General features: G+C 41.0%; 1 protein-coding gene across 1 annotated transcript; it reads left to right on the top strand.

The window, feature by feature from the left end:
* Nucleotides 1-1,080: 1,080 nt before the first annotated feature.
* Nucleotides 1,081-14,488, top strand: myo5c (myosin VC). Its single transcript, XM_030425506.1, has 40 exons — nucleotides 1,081-1,191; nucleotides 1,542-1,652; nucleotides 1,741-1,912; nucleotides 2,007-2,151; nucleotides 2,228-2,384; nucleotides 3,261-3,404; nucleotides 3,477-3,558; nucleotides 4,038-4,145; nucleotides 4,236-4,342; nucleotides 4,918-5,183; nucleotides 5,267-5,348; nucleotides 5,442-5,582; nucleotides 5,667-5,789; nucleotides 5,929-6,012; nucleotides 6,437-6,568; nucleotides 6,711-6,808; nucleotides 7,211-7,297; nucleotides 7,391-7,502; nucleotides 7,822-8,033; nucleotides 8,131-8,296; nucleotides 8,396-8,542; nucleotides 8,640-8,804; nucleotides 8,890-8,983; nucleotides 9,065-9,128; nucleotides 9,255-9,529; nucleotides 9,617-9,680; nucleotides 9,773-9,853; nucleotides 9,968-10,148; nucleotides 10,999-11,092; nucleotides 11,193-11,256; nucleotides 11,341-11,509; nucleotides 11,588-11,672; nucleotides 11,747-11,845; nucleotides 11,950-12,104; nucleotides 12,350-12,439; nucleotides 12,522-12,672; nucleotides 12,756-13,041; nucleotides 13,287-13,461; nucleotides 13,559-13,639; nucleotides 14,173-14,488. The coding sequence occupies exons 1-40, from the start codon at nucleotides 1,165-1,167 to the stop codon at nucleotides 14,323-14,325; spliced, it is 5,229 nt and encodes a 1,742-aa protein (XP_030281366.1). The 5' UTR covers nucleotides 1,081-1,164; the 3' UTR covers nucleotides 14,326-14,488.
* Nucleotides 14,489-14,738: the final 250 nt, after the last annotated feature.

Raw genomic sequence — 14,738 nt, 5'->3', positions numbered from 1 at the left:
CCTAATTTATATGGGAGAAGACTTGTACACTCGTAATTTGACAGGGACTTAATCCTAAAGACCTCAAAAACAGACCATGACATCGAAAAGGTAAAACAAAAAAAATCTACGAATTTGGCTTTTTAGACTGATGTTACTGTGGAGTGATATCTGGACCTTACATGCTGACATGTTATGTCTTATCTTTCATCTGCCGTGTTCAAGATTGCTCTGTATTTGCAAATGCCTAAAAATTCGTAAATAATTAATCCCTCGGGTCAAAGCTTCTCAGCTGGAATGTTGTTTCTCTCTGGCATTCCCTTTGTTTTCTCAATATTGCAAGTGCATTGCTATTGTAGTTGGTTTAAGGTGGTGAAATGTTTATTCTTTATGTCATTCTAGCTTTACTTCTTGCGGTAAAGCTGAAGCTCACATATGGTGAGATGACTGCGGTCTGTATCCGGTTTCTTTTGTTGTTACAATCCTTGATCAAACCAGCACACCCACTCCACCGAGCCGCTGTCACAAGACGGGAGGAGGGCGGAGCCACACGGATGAAGTCCGCAGCAGGTGAGCGACAAGTCAGCCAGGAAGACACGCGACACACCTGGAACATGAGAGGCGGGGGTTTCAGAATAAATGCACCCAGTTTAAATTCTCCTTGCCAGCCTTTGTGACCCCTTAAATTTAAACAATTTTTACTTGTAAATCCACATCACAGAGTATATCCCAAGTATATTGTGAGTTATGAGGAGTTAAACCAAAGTAATTTCCTATAGATAGATAGATGATCAGAACTGCAGATATGCATTGCACTGAAAATTATATGAAGACGTGCATCATATATACCCTAAGAATGGTACGGAAGACTGAAACTGCCAGAAATCATAAAAAAATTAATATACATCGAAAAAATATATAAAACTAAAGGCCACGAAAGACAATTGGGTCAATGTATACAATGTAATATTGGTTTAACTGCCTTTTTAAAGAAAGATTTCAGAAGCCACTGAGTATTATTTTGAAAAATACGACCGGAAACGCCTCGTAGTGTTTTCGCGCTTGACTGTGGCACAGAGTGAGGCGCAGGGAGGAAATTCGTTGGTAACCTGGAAAGTACAGTGCTACAACAGGTGATAAACAAATATTCACAGTAAGGAGAAGTTAAAACAATAATGCAGAAACATGGCTTTGTTGGAGCTGTACACCGAGGTAAGAGAAAGATTTGATTATAATACATTTAATGATACTTTCATGTTGTTTTACAGAGACATATGGAAACTTTGTCAGGACTCAGGGAAGTTCAAGTGATGTAGAGAAACCTGGAGTCAAAGGAATTTAAAGTGGAAAGACTGCCTCAACTTTTACCATTTAAACCTTTATGAGCTGATAATAATAGATATGTACTATAATGACTTTTGGGTTAAATGGTAAATAGATATAGATCCCTCCAGGTTATTAGGCAAGTGTTCACACAGGGACTATGACATTACATTTATAGTGTTACATAATTAAATAACTCTAAATTGTCTACATATCACATCTGAAAACTTTCCCTTCAGTACAACAGAGTGTGGATACCAGATGCAGAACATGTCTGGAAGTCAGCCGAGATCATGAGAGACTTTCAGTCTGGGGACAATGTTCTTGAACTGCTCCTTGAAGATGGCACTGTGAGTAAAACAGGACTAATAAAACTTTTTTTTATGACGGCGAGAACTACCAGCTGACTCTTTTCACATAACTGTGTCACTGTTCCAGGAGCACTGCTACCCTGTTGACCCATTAAAGCCACAACTCCCTCCTCTTCGCAACCCGGACATCTTGGTGGGGGAGAATGACCTCACCGCTCTCAGCTACCTGCATGAACCTGCAGTCCTGCATAATCTCAAAGTGCGATTTGTGGAGTCCAGAATCATCTATACTTACTGTGGTACAGTTGAAACAAACTTCAAACCATATGTAAGCAGCGAGGTTGTCAGCAGTTTGTGCTCATGGCTCAACTGGCTCTGTTTCCTCATTTTCAGGTATTATACTGGTGGCTGTAAATCCATACAAACAGCTTCATATCTATGGAGATGCAATCATTCATGCCTACTCAGGCCAGAACATGGGAGACATGGACCCTCATATATTTGCAGTGGCAGAGGAGGCTTACAAACAGATGGCCAGGTGAATGAAAGCTCAAATAACCACATATGATAGAATATACAGTCTTGTTAAAACAGTGTTTTTTTTTCTTTCTCAGAAATCACAAGAATCAGTCCATCATCGTCAGTGGGGAATCTGGGGCCGGTAAAACGGTGTCTGCTCGATACACTATGAGGTACTTTGCTGTTGTGAGCAAATCTGGAAGTAACACTCGAGTTGAAGACAAAGTCCTGGCGTCCAATCCAATAACAGAGGTATGATTTCCCTGGAGCAGGAGTCCGACACATGAAGCAACATGTCGCCGTTCTCTCGCAAAATGTTTTGAAATGTATTGACGGTTTACCGGTACAATATAGAAATCATCCACTGCGGACTCTACAATTCAAAACGAACTAACCAGCCATACAACAACAACGACAAAAGACATTATACTTATTTAACAGAGACATTTTATGCTAATTTCCAGGTTCATAATTTTATTTAGAGTTGCTACTAGAATATGTTGACACGCTCTAGTGCTCAAAAAACACATCTGTTTTTTTTTTACATACTGTCTGAAAAGCTCTGTTTTAGCTCCTGCCTCTTTAAGGCCCCCCTCCCAAGTAACAGGTCTCTTCTGATTGGTCAGCTCACCCACGCCTCACCCAGGCCCACTTACAACAACAGAGCAGTTTAGCTAAATCAGTTCCTACGTGTTAAACTAGCTGCTAGTCATACATTATGCAAATGTCTGACATGGTGACGTAATGTGATGTCACAAAGTCACAGAATTAGAAGCAGGACTACTGACGAGGCGTTTCAGGAGCAGTGTTGTCTGTGGGAGAGAGCAGCTTCTGTAGGTGTGGACTTTGACCTTTTTCAACTTTCAAGATCTTTTACACGCACAATAACCTATATAAAACACTGAAGGAGGGGAAAATATTTAAAGGAAATAATAGTCACAATCTCAATCTGATATGTATCTGTGATGGCTGTTTGAGCTCCAGTTTGATTTGTGGTTGATTTGTCGGTACAGTGACACAATTTAAACTTTGTTGCCAGTTGATGCGCCCATTTCATTCATTAAGACATCTCATATCATTCTGATAATTTCAAAAGAGACCAAATGACCTGAGGTGATTTTCTCTCAGGCAATAGGAAATGCAAAGACCACCAGGAATGACAACAGCAGCCGCTTTGGGAAATACACAGAGATCAGCTTTGACAAGAAGTACCGGATCATCGGAGCGAACATGAGGACATATCTCTTAGAGAAATCCAGAGTCGTTTTTCAGGTAGTATAGGTGATAAAGATGTCAAAGATGTTTGTATCTGATCCACAGTAATGACACTTTTGTTTTATTCAGGCAGACAACGAGCGAAACTATCACATATTCTACCAGCTGTGTTCCTGTGCTCAGCTGCCTGAGTTCAAGCATCTAAGACTGTGTGAGTGTTTGTCCTTGGTCACTGAGAGAAGCCATCAACTAATAAATTGAATGTGTAACATTTGCTGAATTTACAAGAAGGCCTAAATAGTCAAGATTTTGTTATAGTGTTTCACAAAGTTGATTAGGTTTTGCTAACTCAACAACTCGTACAATTGAAGGATTTTATAAGGGAGTCTGGAGAATTTCTCTCTCTTTATCTCACTGCTGTTGTCTGTAGTTGCTGTGAATGATTTGTTTGCTGTCTGTTGTCGTACAAAACATTTTTAAATTGCTTTGTATTATTGTTGATAAATTAGCTATAACAAATCTAAACTCATAAAAAAAAAAACTGAAAGTTGCGTGCCATTGTATAAACCAACTTCTCAGCACCCCAACTGTGACTGACTTCTTGCAGCCTTGAATCCTGCTAATCATACACATGGTGATTTGGGGATTATTCAGTAAGTGCACCTAATTATATATTCCTCTCATCTGTAGTGAGTGCAGATAAGTTCCAGTACACCTGCATGGGCGGTGAGATCACTATTGACGGCGTAGATGACAAGAAAGACATGGAAGAGACTCAACGGACCTTCTCACTGCTGGGTAAAAACGGCTTCAGCTGTCAGACTGTAGCTCACTTAAAGTGTCAAAACTTTTCTGTTAACATTACCTTCTTCTCTTTGTTTTTCTCAGGGTTGAAGGAGGACTTCCAGTCAGATGTGTTCAAAGTCTTGGCGGCCATTTTGCATTTGGGAAATGTGGAAATCAAAAATTCTGGAGGTGATAAATCATCAGTTTCTGTGAGTTTCAAGTTCACAGCTCACCCCAAAATCTAAAATACACATTTTCACACTTACACATAGTGCTATTTATCCATCTAGATTGTTTTGGTGTCAGTTTTTGTAGATATAGTTTTTTATACATTGGCCTTCTCTCTGCATCTACTGATGTTTTCCTTGGCTAAGTTTAAACATGGCCCAGCCTCTTGTCCATGAGTAGATGCACACTTCCTTTTTTTGTGGTAATACGGTTGGTGGATGTTGTTCAGTACAAGGAAAGTAGTTCATACATGACACTGCTCGCAGTGAGGTCCTTGGATTATCTTGAGTTACCAGGTCAAGGTTTCTGGAAAGAGACATTGCTGCTGAATTGCACTTTGAGCAACAGAAACAAATGACTGCCATCTACCTATATTCGAGAGAAGGCCAATACCTCCAAAACTAGACAGTCTAGATGGTTAAAGAGCACTATGAGAAAACAAATGTTTTTTTGTGATTTTGGGGTGAACTTTCCCTTTAAATTGCCTCTGTTTGCGAGGTTAGATCTGAAAACATTAACCTGGCTTCATACAAGACTTGATTTGCCTATCTTCCAGTCCGGTGATCCACACCTGGCGGTCTTCTGTGAGTTGCTGAATGTGAGCGCTGAAGAGTTGGTGCGCTGGCTGTGTCATCGGAGGATCGTTCTGGTGGCGGAGACGGTGGTGAAGCCGGTGCACAAGAAGAGGGCGGTGAATGCCAGAGATGCCCTCGCCAAGCAGATCTATGCCCACCTGTTTGACTGTATTATTAACAGGATAAATACGGCACTGAAGGTTCCAGCAAAGCAACACGCTTTCATAGGTGTTCTGGACATTTATGGGTAATGCAAATACGACTCTTTTGATAATTCAGGTCTCTTAGGCCGCCATTTTCACTGTGATCTTGATTGTCCTTCGTCCTCAGCTTTGAAACGTTCGACATCAACAGCTTTGAACAGTTTTGTATCAACTATGCAAATGAGAAGCTTCAGCAGCAGTTTAACTTGGTATGCATCACCATCATCACAAGTCATTTACAGAACACAGTGTACTGTCCTTCATCACATCAGAGGGTTGTTCTCTCGTCTTTCTTCAATCAGCATGTGTTCAAGCTGGAGCAGGAGGAGTACATGAAGGAGGACATCCCGTGGACGCTGATAGATTTCTATGACAATCAGCCAGTCATTGACCTGATTGAAGCGAAGATGGGGATCCTTGACTTGCTTGATGAAGAATGTCTGGTAACTGAATGGACATGCATTAACATCTTATTTTCCCTTTTACAATTGCTGTGCCTGCTATTCACACATCTTTTCACTTTTCAGTTTCCTCAGGGCACTGACCAAAGCTGGCTGCAAAAGCTTTTCAACTACCTCGAGCCCAACCCTCTGTTTGAGAAGCCCAGGTTATCAAATGAGGCGTTTGTGATTCAACACTTTGCAGACAAGGTGCAGTCTGGTTACACTTAGAAACACATTTCATGCATAATGTAGCACAAAAACACCCCAACTATCATTAACTAGTAATGTTTTGGATTCCTGACAGATTCTTCTTTATAAACTATGTGAGTCTGTTTTCCATTAACAGGTGGAATATCAATGCAGAGGTTTCCTTGAAAAGAACAGAGACGCTCTGTATGAAGAACTGGTTGACATAATGAGAGACAGTAAGGTAATATAACAGTCCTTATAAGTCCAAGTGAACTTCTTCAGACACTCCTGTTTTCATTTTTATTTTTAACCAATTTGGCATATGGAACATATTATAACAGAAGAATGGTAAGACCTAATTGCATTTGTGAAAACTAGTTTGTGTAAATATGTTTGATTGCCTTCACTCAAACATGGCTCAAAAATGTTTTGTTTTGTTTTTGTCCTTGTCTATAATAAGTCATATTTGAATGACAAGAAATAAGATACCATTTATGACAGACTCATAAAATCCTCATAAACCTTATATGATTTTTTAACTACAGCTGTATAAATGTCAGACCTTTTGGCCTGCCAAATCAGTGTCTGTATCATTAAATCCAGCCCATGTGGCCTTTGTTTTTTATCTCACTAACACATTTCTCCTGCTCGCTGGTTGTTATCAGTTTCCTTTTCTGGCCCACTTTTTCCAAGAGGAGGAGCGAAATGCTGCCAACAGCAAAGGTGTCAAAGTGAGGCCCGCCAGGCCGGCAGTGAAGCCAGCCAATAAACAGCTGAGAACCTCTGTGGGAGATAAGGTGGAAATGTTTACTCACTGGAGATTTGAGCTCACTAGCTGAAGTTTCCATATTATTCTGTTTTTACCAATGTGTTTGGAACAAACCTGAGTTTGTGTTTTGTATCTGTTTCCTTTCTCATGAGTGTTGTGATTAAATGCAGTTCTGCAGCTCCCTCTCTTTACTGATGGAAACACTGAATGCTACCACCCCTCACTATGTGCGCTGCATTAAGCCCAACGAGGAAAAACTCCCATTTGAGTAAGTATTAATGAAACTATTATGTATTATTATCTTTTCTGTAGTTGGAACCCTGTCAGCTTCCAAGACATTGTTGCTCCTCCTCCTGGGGTCCGTAGAAAAACATCACACAGTATAGAAAAGACATAAAAATACTAGATAGGCTAAATGTAAACATCAGAAATTAAGTGAAATGACTCTACATATGAAACCATGAATAACATTAATATATGATTGGAGCACAACCAAAACTTGACAGACACACGGTACCAAAGAATAAAAAAACTATTAGGTCACAAAACAGCAATAAACAAGAAAAAATCTACAGGGATTCGTCTTTTTTCTGCTTTATTTACTTTTTGATGGTATATCTTTTTAACATGATTCCCCCTGTGTTCACCTGTATGTTTGCTTGTTTTTGAGATATGACTCCGGGAGGGTGGTGCAGCAGCTACGAGCCTGTGGAGTCCTTGAAACGATTCGCATCAGCGCCCAGAGCTATCCGTCCAGGTGATTCTCCATATTCATTAAAAACCAAACTACAGTCCTCTCATCTTCACACACGCACACACATGTTTTAATGACAAATGATGATATTTGCAGGTGGACCTACATCGAGTTTTACAGCAGATACAGTATCCTGATGACACATCAGGAGGCCGATCAGAGCGACAAAAAACAGACCTGCAAGAACGTGCTGCAGAGGTTGATTCAGGTCAGCCGCCAACAGTGCGATGCATAATTATTGTGCAGTTCAAGTGTTGTATCCATTGATGGGGAACTTTAAAACCACAACTTTGCAAGCTGCCAAACACTGGAAGAAGCTGAACTACAGCAAAGGAGAAATATAGTTTGACTAACTGACGCTACTTAGAAAAAGTAGTACAAAAGAAATTATCAAATTTTGTTTATTGCAAAAAGTGCACATTTGTTCATTATTTAATTATGATCATTGTTGCGAAATGTACTCAAAATACTAGTTTGATTACATGTAGTTCGCTACTCACAATACTGTTGTATAATTTGACCTCTAGGACCCAAACCAGTACAAGTTTGGTCGGACCAAGATCTTCTTTCGAGCCGGGCAGGTTGCGTATCTGGAGAAGCTGCGCCTGGACCGGCTGAGAGGAGCCTGCGTGACCATCCAGAAACACGTCCGCGGGTGGAGCCGGAGGAGGAAGTTCCTGCGCATGAGACAGGCAGCCATCATCATCCAGGAGTACATCCGTGGAAAGAGGACAGTCCGGTTAGAGGCGCCCACTTATGGTTTTGTTGTCATGTAAAACTTCTGTTGTATTGTTTATTGTTCTGACAGGTATTTGTTTTTGTTTGCTCACTTGCAGTAAAACAGTGACTGCTGCTACACTGAAGCAGGGCTGGGCGTCAGTGGTGATCCAGAGACACTGGAGAGGTTACCGCATGAGACAGGTCTATCAGGTGGTCCGCCTGGCCTCCGTCACCATCCAGGCCTTCACACGAGGTTGGATGGCCCGTAAACGGTACAAGAAGGTCTGTAACCGTAGTTTATTTAATGAATCTCTTAATAAAAAGAAAATTGTACAAGTAACCACACGATTCATACTTTACTGTCTTTGTGATAATCCTCAGATGATGAAAGAGCAGAAAGCCCTGGTTCTACAGAAGTACGCCAGAGCGTGGCTGGCACGGCGACGATTTCAGACCATGCGTCGGCTGGTGCTTAACGTCCAGCTCTCCTACAGGGTGCAGCAGCTCAGGAAGAAGATTGAGGAGCAGGTAACGATGCTTCCAAATGTACTTGTAACTCATGTCGTGAGTCATGTAACTGTGGCTTTGACATAGACGACTTAAATGAATCCCTGCGTCCTCACAGAACAAAGAGAACCGCGGATTGATGGAAAGACTGACAAGCGTGGCCAACTCCCACTCTCAATCCGTGGACAGGCTTCAAGTGTTGGAGGCACAGCTGGAGAAAGTGAACAACCAGAAGGAGTCTTTGGAGGCGAGAGAGAAGAAAGCGAAAGAAGATGCTAGTCTGGTAGGTCTTGAAGTCGATGCTGAAGTTGATGCTTGAGTTGTTTGTGTTTTGCCCTTTAAAAAAAACATTTTTATTCTCTTTCCAGACAATCGCAAAGCTTCAAAAGGAAACGGATGCTCTAAACCTTGAAAAACAGAATTTAGAGAAACAGTTTGAAGCTTCCACCAAAGAGGCCAAAGGTAACAGGAATCAGTATTCTTATGTATGCTACTCTTTTTGTATATTGGACCAAATGTATAACCAGTTTTACACTCTTACAGAGAACTTTGATCAAATAAAGAGGAATCTTGTGGAAGAGAAAGACTATGAAGCAAGACTCAGGAAGTAAGTCATGTAAATGTGCATTCCGCCTCATCTACAGCACCAGGCAAATACTTGTTTCACCCTCAGCAAATTCTGACTCGGCTTGTTCAGTTTGTTCAGTTAAATTGACGAGTTGATCGTTGGCAGAATCGCAGAGAACAACATTGAGATCCAGAGACAGGACCACGAGAAGGAGGTGGAAACTCTGAAAGAGGAGATAAAGAGACTGAAGGAGGAGAGAGTCGGTCTGCAGAGGAAGGTAGACGAGGTTGTGCAGACGAACTCTGACCTGCAGGAACAGGTCATCCAGCTCAGCAAACATGTCAAGGTCATCCCCGAGCTGCGCAGAGACCTCAACAACCTTCAGAATCAGAGGAACAGCATGGACCGGAAGGTGAAACAACAGTCGGAACAAGCCAGAGGTACAGCGACTTCTTGAATACTTCTTAAATACCTTCCGTATATGTAAATAAAGTCTTTTGATGATCATCCTTGAATGTGTTCCTCAGTTAAAATGAACGATATTACGAGACAACTCCTTGGTGATGTTGTTGAAGAGGACGTTCTCTTGGGGTAATCCACATTTTTCAAGTTTTTTAATTTCTCTCCTATAGTTGTTCTATAACTTATTTCGGGATTTAATCTCACTTGTTGTTTCTTTGAAGCTTAACTCCAGACAACTCTGAGAAGATTTATGAAATGGAAGATTTGCTGGAAGCCTTTGATGGCCTGCAGAAAGCTACCAGGTCTGTTTTTTTTTTTTTTTTTACTGCCAACGTTAGCAATCCATTAGCTTAATATCAGTGTTTTTCAGCTGAGTGAAGCATCTTTGCTTGAAATGTTTTCACCTTTGTTGGCAGAATTCTGCAAAACCACCAGAGGGAGCAGACGGAAAGCTATGAGACCCAGGTGGAGGGCTTTAAATTGAAAGTGGACCACCTTCAAAATGAAAACACAGAGCTGCAAAAGCTGTTCCAGGAGAAAAGTAACATCAATGAGGATATTCGCCAAGAGGTGTCCAGGCTCAGCACTGAGAACTCAGTATGTTTCAGCATTCTCAGCCCAGTCGCCGGACTAAATGTTGGCATTACACATACACATAACAGATACATTAAATTTGTTAATAACTTACATATCATTTCAACGTTTCCATAATATATGTCATATTACATACAGATTAGAGGTTTATTATATAACAGAGGTACCAAAACAGAATAGCAAGACCACGGGACATTTTTTAGTTGTCTTTGTTGCAACTAACCAGCTCATTTAAGAGGTTGGAACATTTTCCAGCAGTTTCCATGGACATGTTGCAGCGGTCCTTATGGAGTCAAAAGCAAATATTTTCCAGTCGACTTTGTGGAAACAAAAGCGGATGTTTTAACCAGACAACAGTACATTTACCAGATGTTATCTAGGACATTTTCCAGCCATCTTTCTGGCTACAAAACTGAGTATTTTTAATAAGACATTTGGACATTCTTCAGCTGTCTTTGTCTCAGCAAAACTCTTTATTTTTAACAAGTTGTCGAGACATTTTGCAGCAGTTTTCCTGGACAGGAAAGTCGTCTTTGCAGCAACTAAACCAGATGTTTTAAGCCAAAACATGATCTTTACTAATCAATTGTTTTTTGAGCCTGAACCTAACCAGAACTTAAGCACAAGTGTTGTTACAACATGCAAATTGAAAACTGAAGATAAAGAAACAGAAAGTTAAAACATTAAAAAAGAGAAAGTTTCAACATATCGGTGTCTTGCAGAAATGTACATGGCCAACATTTATTGTAGAAAATAGCTTGTGGATTCTTGATTCCATACTTCACTTCTTAAGCTAGATAAGGTGCAGATGATTCCATGGTTTGTGATTTCTCAGGTTTAATGTGATCCACAGGTTATACCAGAGCTCAAACTGCAGGTTTCAGAGCTGCAGAGACAAAAACAAGAATTGGAGGCCAATGTCGAAGAGAAGAGCAGAGAACTAGCAGGTTGATCTGCATATTTCTTTTATCAAACTATTTTGCCATGAAGCTCTTTTGTGGATTAACATTTTTTTGTTTATACATTTTTGTTCTTGTCACCTAAAAGAAAAAACTGAAGAGATCACTGATGTTCTTCGAAGGAAGATTGAAGAAGAGGGCTCACAGCGCAGGTGAAATTGACTCACATCGGAGTCTGTTTCTTGATTAAAGTGTTGGTCATTTTCTGAGACGCCCTGATTTGTATCTCTTTTTAGACACTTTGAGGAGAAAGCTGAGGAGCTGGAGGAGCTGAAGGGGGAGCTGCAGGGCCAAATAGAGGAGCTGGAAGAGGAGAGCGATCACTTGAAGCGGCAGCAGCTGATGGACAGCGAGGCCAAGATTAAACTGAGACAGGAGATTTCACGATTGACTGCTGAGAATATGGTGTGTGTGGATCAACTGTGGTGAATGCGCGTCTTGTCTGGATGAAAGACTAACTAACTAATTCTACTTTTGTTGCAGGACATCGAAGAGCTGCTCGACCAGAAAGACAGATTAATAAAGAAGCTCCTGAATCAAATAAAGAGCCTTGAAGTGTCACAGAAAGGTAAAGCTTGTGCATTTAAAGTAAAAAAAAGTCTTAACGTCTCAGAGTTCATCACTTTGATGTTTCTCACACAGCGAGGAAACTGTCTGCATCCGCCATGCCCAAAGATTACCTCGGCATGTTGGAGTGCAAGAGGGAGGATGAACCGAGGCTCATTCAAAACATCATTCTGGGTATTCCTCCTTTTGTTGCGCCCGTCAATTTTGTCTTGTGAAGCATCTTCCTTTGAGCAGGAATGAATAATAACTAGATGAACCTTTCTGCATCCTTCACACAGACCTGAAGCCCAGAGGCGTGGTGGTCGGTATGATTCCGGTTCTGCCAGCTTACATCATCTTCATGTGCATCCGCCATGCCGACTACCTGAACGATGAAGGCAAACTCAAGTCTCTAATGAACGAAGTTATCAAAGCTGTCAAAAAAGTCATCATGGTGAGGTTAATTCTCAGTCTACTAGCCTTTATATCAGCCGTAGATTTGCTAAGTCAATAACAGATGTAATCTAAAGGCTGTTATTCAGAAGATTAGGTCACTAATGTGTTGGCAGCATCATAGTTTACTTTATTTATCTCGTTTTGTGATGTTAATAATCTGCAAAGAATAAGAAGAACATCAAGCTGCGTAAATAAACTAAAATATCGGAATAAGAAAATAAATGTGGACAATCTTTCTTTCAGAGTTACCACAAAGACTTTGAGTTGCTGTCGTTCTGGCTCTCAAACGTCTATCAGCTGCTCAACTGTCTGAAGCAGTACAGCGGGGAGGAGGTCTGTATTTACTGTATTTATCATGTCATATACAGCAGCGGGCATATTTCCTTGACATTCTCTTGGTTTCTGTTCACACAAGGAGTTCATGAAACAAAGCACTCCCCGCCAGAAGAAGAACTGCCTGCAGAATTTTGATTTGTCCGAACACAGACAGATTCTCAGCGACCTGGCCATCCACATCTACCATCAGTTCATCTCCGTCATGGAGAAGAGCCTCACTCCTGCCATTGGTATTTTAAGTTCATCCTAATCACATGCAGGTTTTTGATAGTGTTACACCTAAAATGTGCTGCTTCACTTCCCTCTCCGTCAGTACCCGGTATGTTGGAGCACGAGAGCTTACAGGGGATCTCAAGCATGAAGCCGACGGGCTTCAGGAAGCGCTCCAGCAGCATCTACGAGGACTCAGAGACGTACACCATCTCCTCCATCATTCAGCAGCTCAGTGTCTTCCACTCCACCATGAGCCAGCACGGCATGGAGCAAGGCCTCGTCAAACAGGCCGTGAAGCAACTCTTCTTCCTGGTCGGTGCGACCACCTTCAACAACATCATGCTCCGCAAAGACATGTGTTCCTGCAGGAAAGGGATGCAAATCAGGTTGGTTGTCGTTTGTGTTTGATTTTGGATATTACATTTTGGGATTCAGACATTCGTTGTTGTTTGGTTTTGTAGTTAGTTTGTAAGCAAATGAATAAGATGGGGAATTAAGTATAATTAACACATATATGTCATATCATGATGTAAAGATATCCAAAATCTAAGATTATACAGAATAGTCTCAATCATGATTACAATATATTATCGATAAATGACCCAGTCTCATAGTTTCTCTGTTTGTTTAGATGCAACATCAGTTATCTGGAGGAATGGCTAAAGGAGAAGGAGCTGCAAAGCTCTAATGCTATAGACACTCTGAGGCCGTTGTCTCAGGCCGCCTGGCTGCTGCAGGTCAACAAATCCACTGATGACGACGCCAAAGAGATCAGCGACAAATGCACCGAACTCAACTCTGTTCAGGTATGTAATTCATTCCACACATCATATTAGATGTTTAAAAACGTCACTAATTCACACTAACATGAAAGAAAACTCACATTCAAATTCACATTTGTAGATTGTCAAGATTTTGAACTCCTACACACCCATTGATGATTTTGAAAAAAGGGTGTCGTCGTCATTTGTCCGCAAAGTTCAGGTGAGACTTTTTGTTCATTTTCTATAACAGTGATTCCAAAAAAGTTGGGACGCTGCGTGAATGGAAATAAAATCAGAATGTTAAAATTGGCAAATGAACTGTGTTTACCGACAACACCTTAATAAAGTGTACCCAGTCCGTGATGTAACATCCTTTATACAAGCATGTGTTTTATTAAGCGGTGAACCTCGACCCTTCCTTGCTTGTGAACGGCTGAGTCTTACACAGGTGCCTCTTTCATACCAAATACCAAAACCTGTGGGATGGTCCAAACAGATATTTTTTAAGCATCCTTCAACTTTCCCAGGCTTTTTTTTGCCCCTGTCCCAACTTGTGTGAAATGTGTTGCTGGCATCAGGTAAAACATTAAATATATTGTCTTTGTACTGTTTTTTTATTTATCAAATGTCACATTCTGTTTTTATTTATGTTACATGCAGCACTCTGAATTGTTTGGAATCGAGGTTGTATCGTTAATGTCATGAAATACTTCCTTATCTGCCACTTACATGCCAATCTGCTCCTCGTTGCAGTCGTTACTTCAAGATCGTGATGGGTCCTCGCAGCTGATGCTGGACTCAGACTATCGTTTCCAGGTCACGTTTCCTTTCTGCTCGTCCCCGCAGGCTCTGGAGCTGCTGCAGGTCCCGAGCAGCCTTCATCTGGCTTTCCTAGCGAGGATCTGACACAGCCGGCCTTTGACCTCTTGCTACATCATGACTGATTCATAGTCCGGTGGCCTTTGGCTGTATCTCATTGTACATGTAAATATGTAAACACTTTAAATAAAATTCAAGGCTATTGCCCGGCTGTCCAAAGGTCATGCTTGCCTTACAAACCACCTCCAAATGGAAAGTGTCTTGAATGTTTTACTTGGATTTTCTTATTGTTATTGTTTCATTTTATTGCCAGTATTGCAACGAGTAGTGAATTTGTTGATCCACAGAGAAATTGAGCTTCTCCGGTGTGACTATCTGCTGCTTTTCTCTGTTTTTTTTGTCATCGTAAACTGATCTTCAGACAATACAGCCCAACTGACGACAGCTGACCTACATTTTATTTCAAACATCAGAGCATAAAAGACCATTTCAAAGCCTTC

The sequence above is a fragment of the Sparus aurata genome, chromosome 8 (assembly GCF_900880675.1).
Source record: "Sparus aurata chromosome 8, fSpaAur1.1, whole genome shotgun sequence".
Classification (NCBI taxonomy): domain Eukaryota; kingdom Metazoa; phylum Chordata; class Actinopteri; order Spariformes; family Sparidae; genus Sparus; species Sparus aurata.
Note: the sequence above shows the minus strand (reverse complement) of the source record. Positions and strands in the feature narration are given on the sequence as shown.

What these genes read in the sequence shown, in the direction of transcription:
- myo5c (XM_030425506.1), top strand. Translation starts at nt 1,165, where the DNA reads ATGGCTTTGTTGGAGCTGTACACCGAG. An exon ending in TTCAACACTTTGCAGACAAG is followed by an intron (nt 5,790 to 5,928) that starts GTGCAGTCTGGT and finishes TTCCATTAACAG; the next exon opens with GTGGAATATCAATGCAGAGG. An exon ending in CCGAACTCAACTCTGTTCAG is followed by an intron (nt 13,462 to 13,558) that starts GTATGTAATTCA and finishes TCACATTTGTAG; the next exon opens with ATTGTCAAGATTTTGAACTC.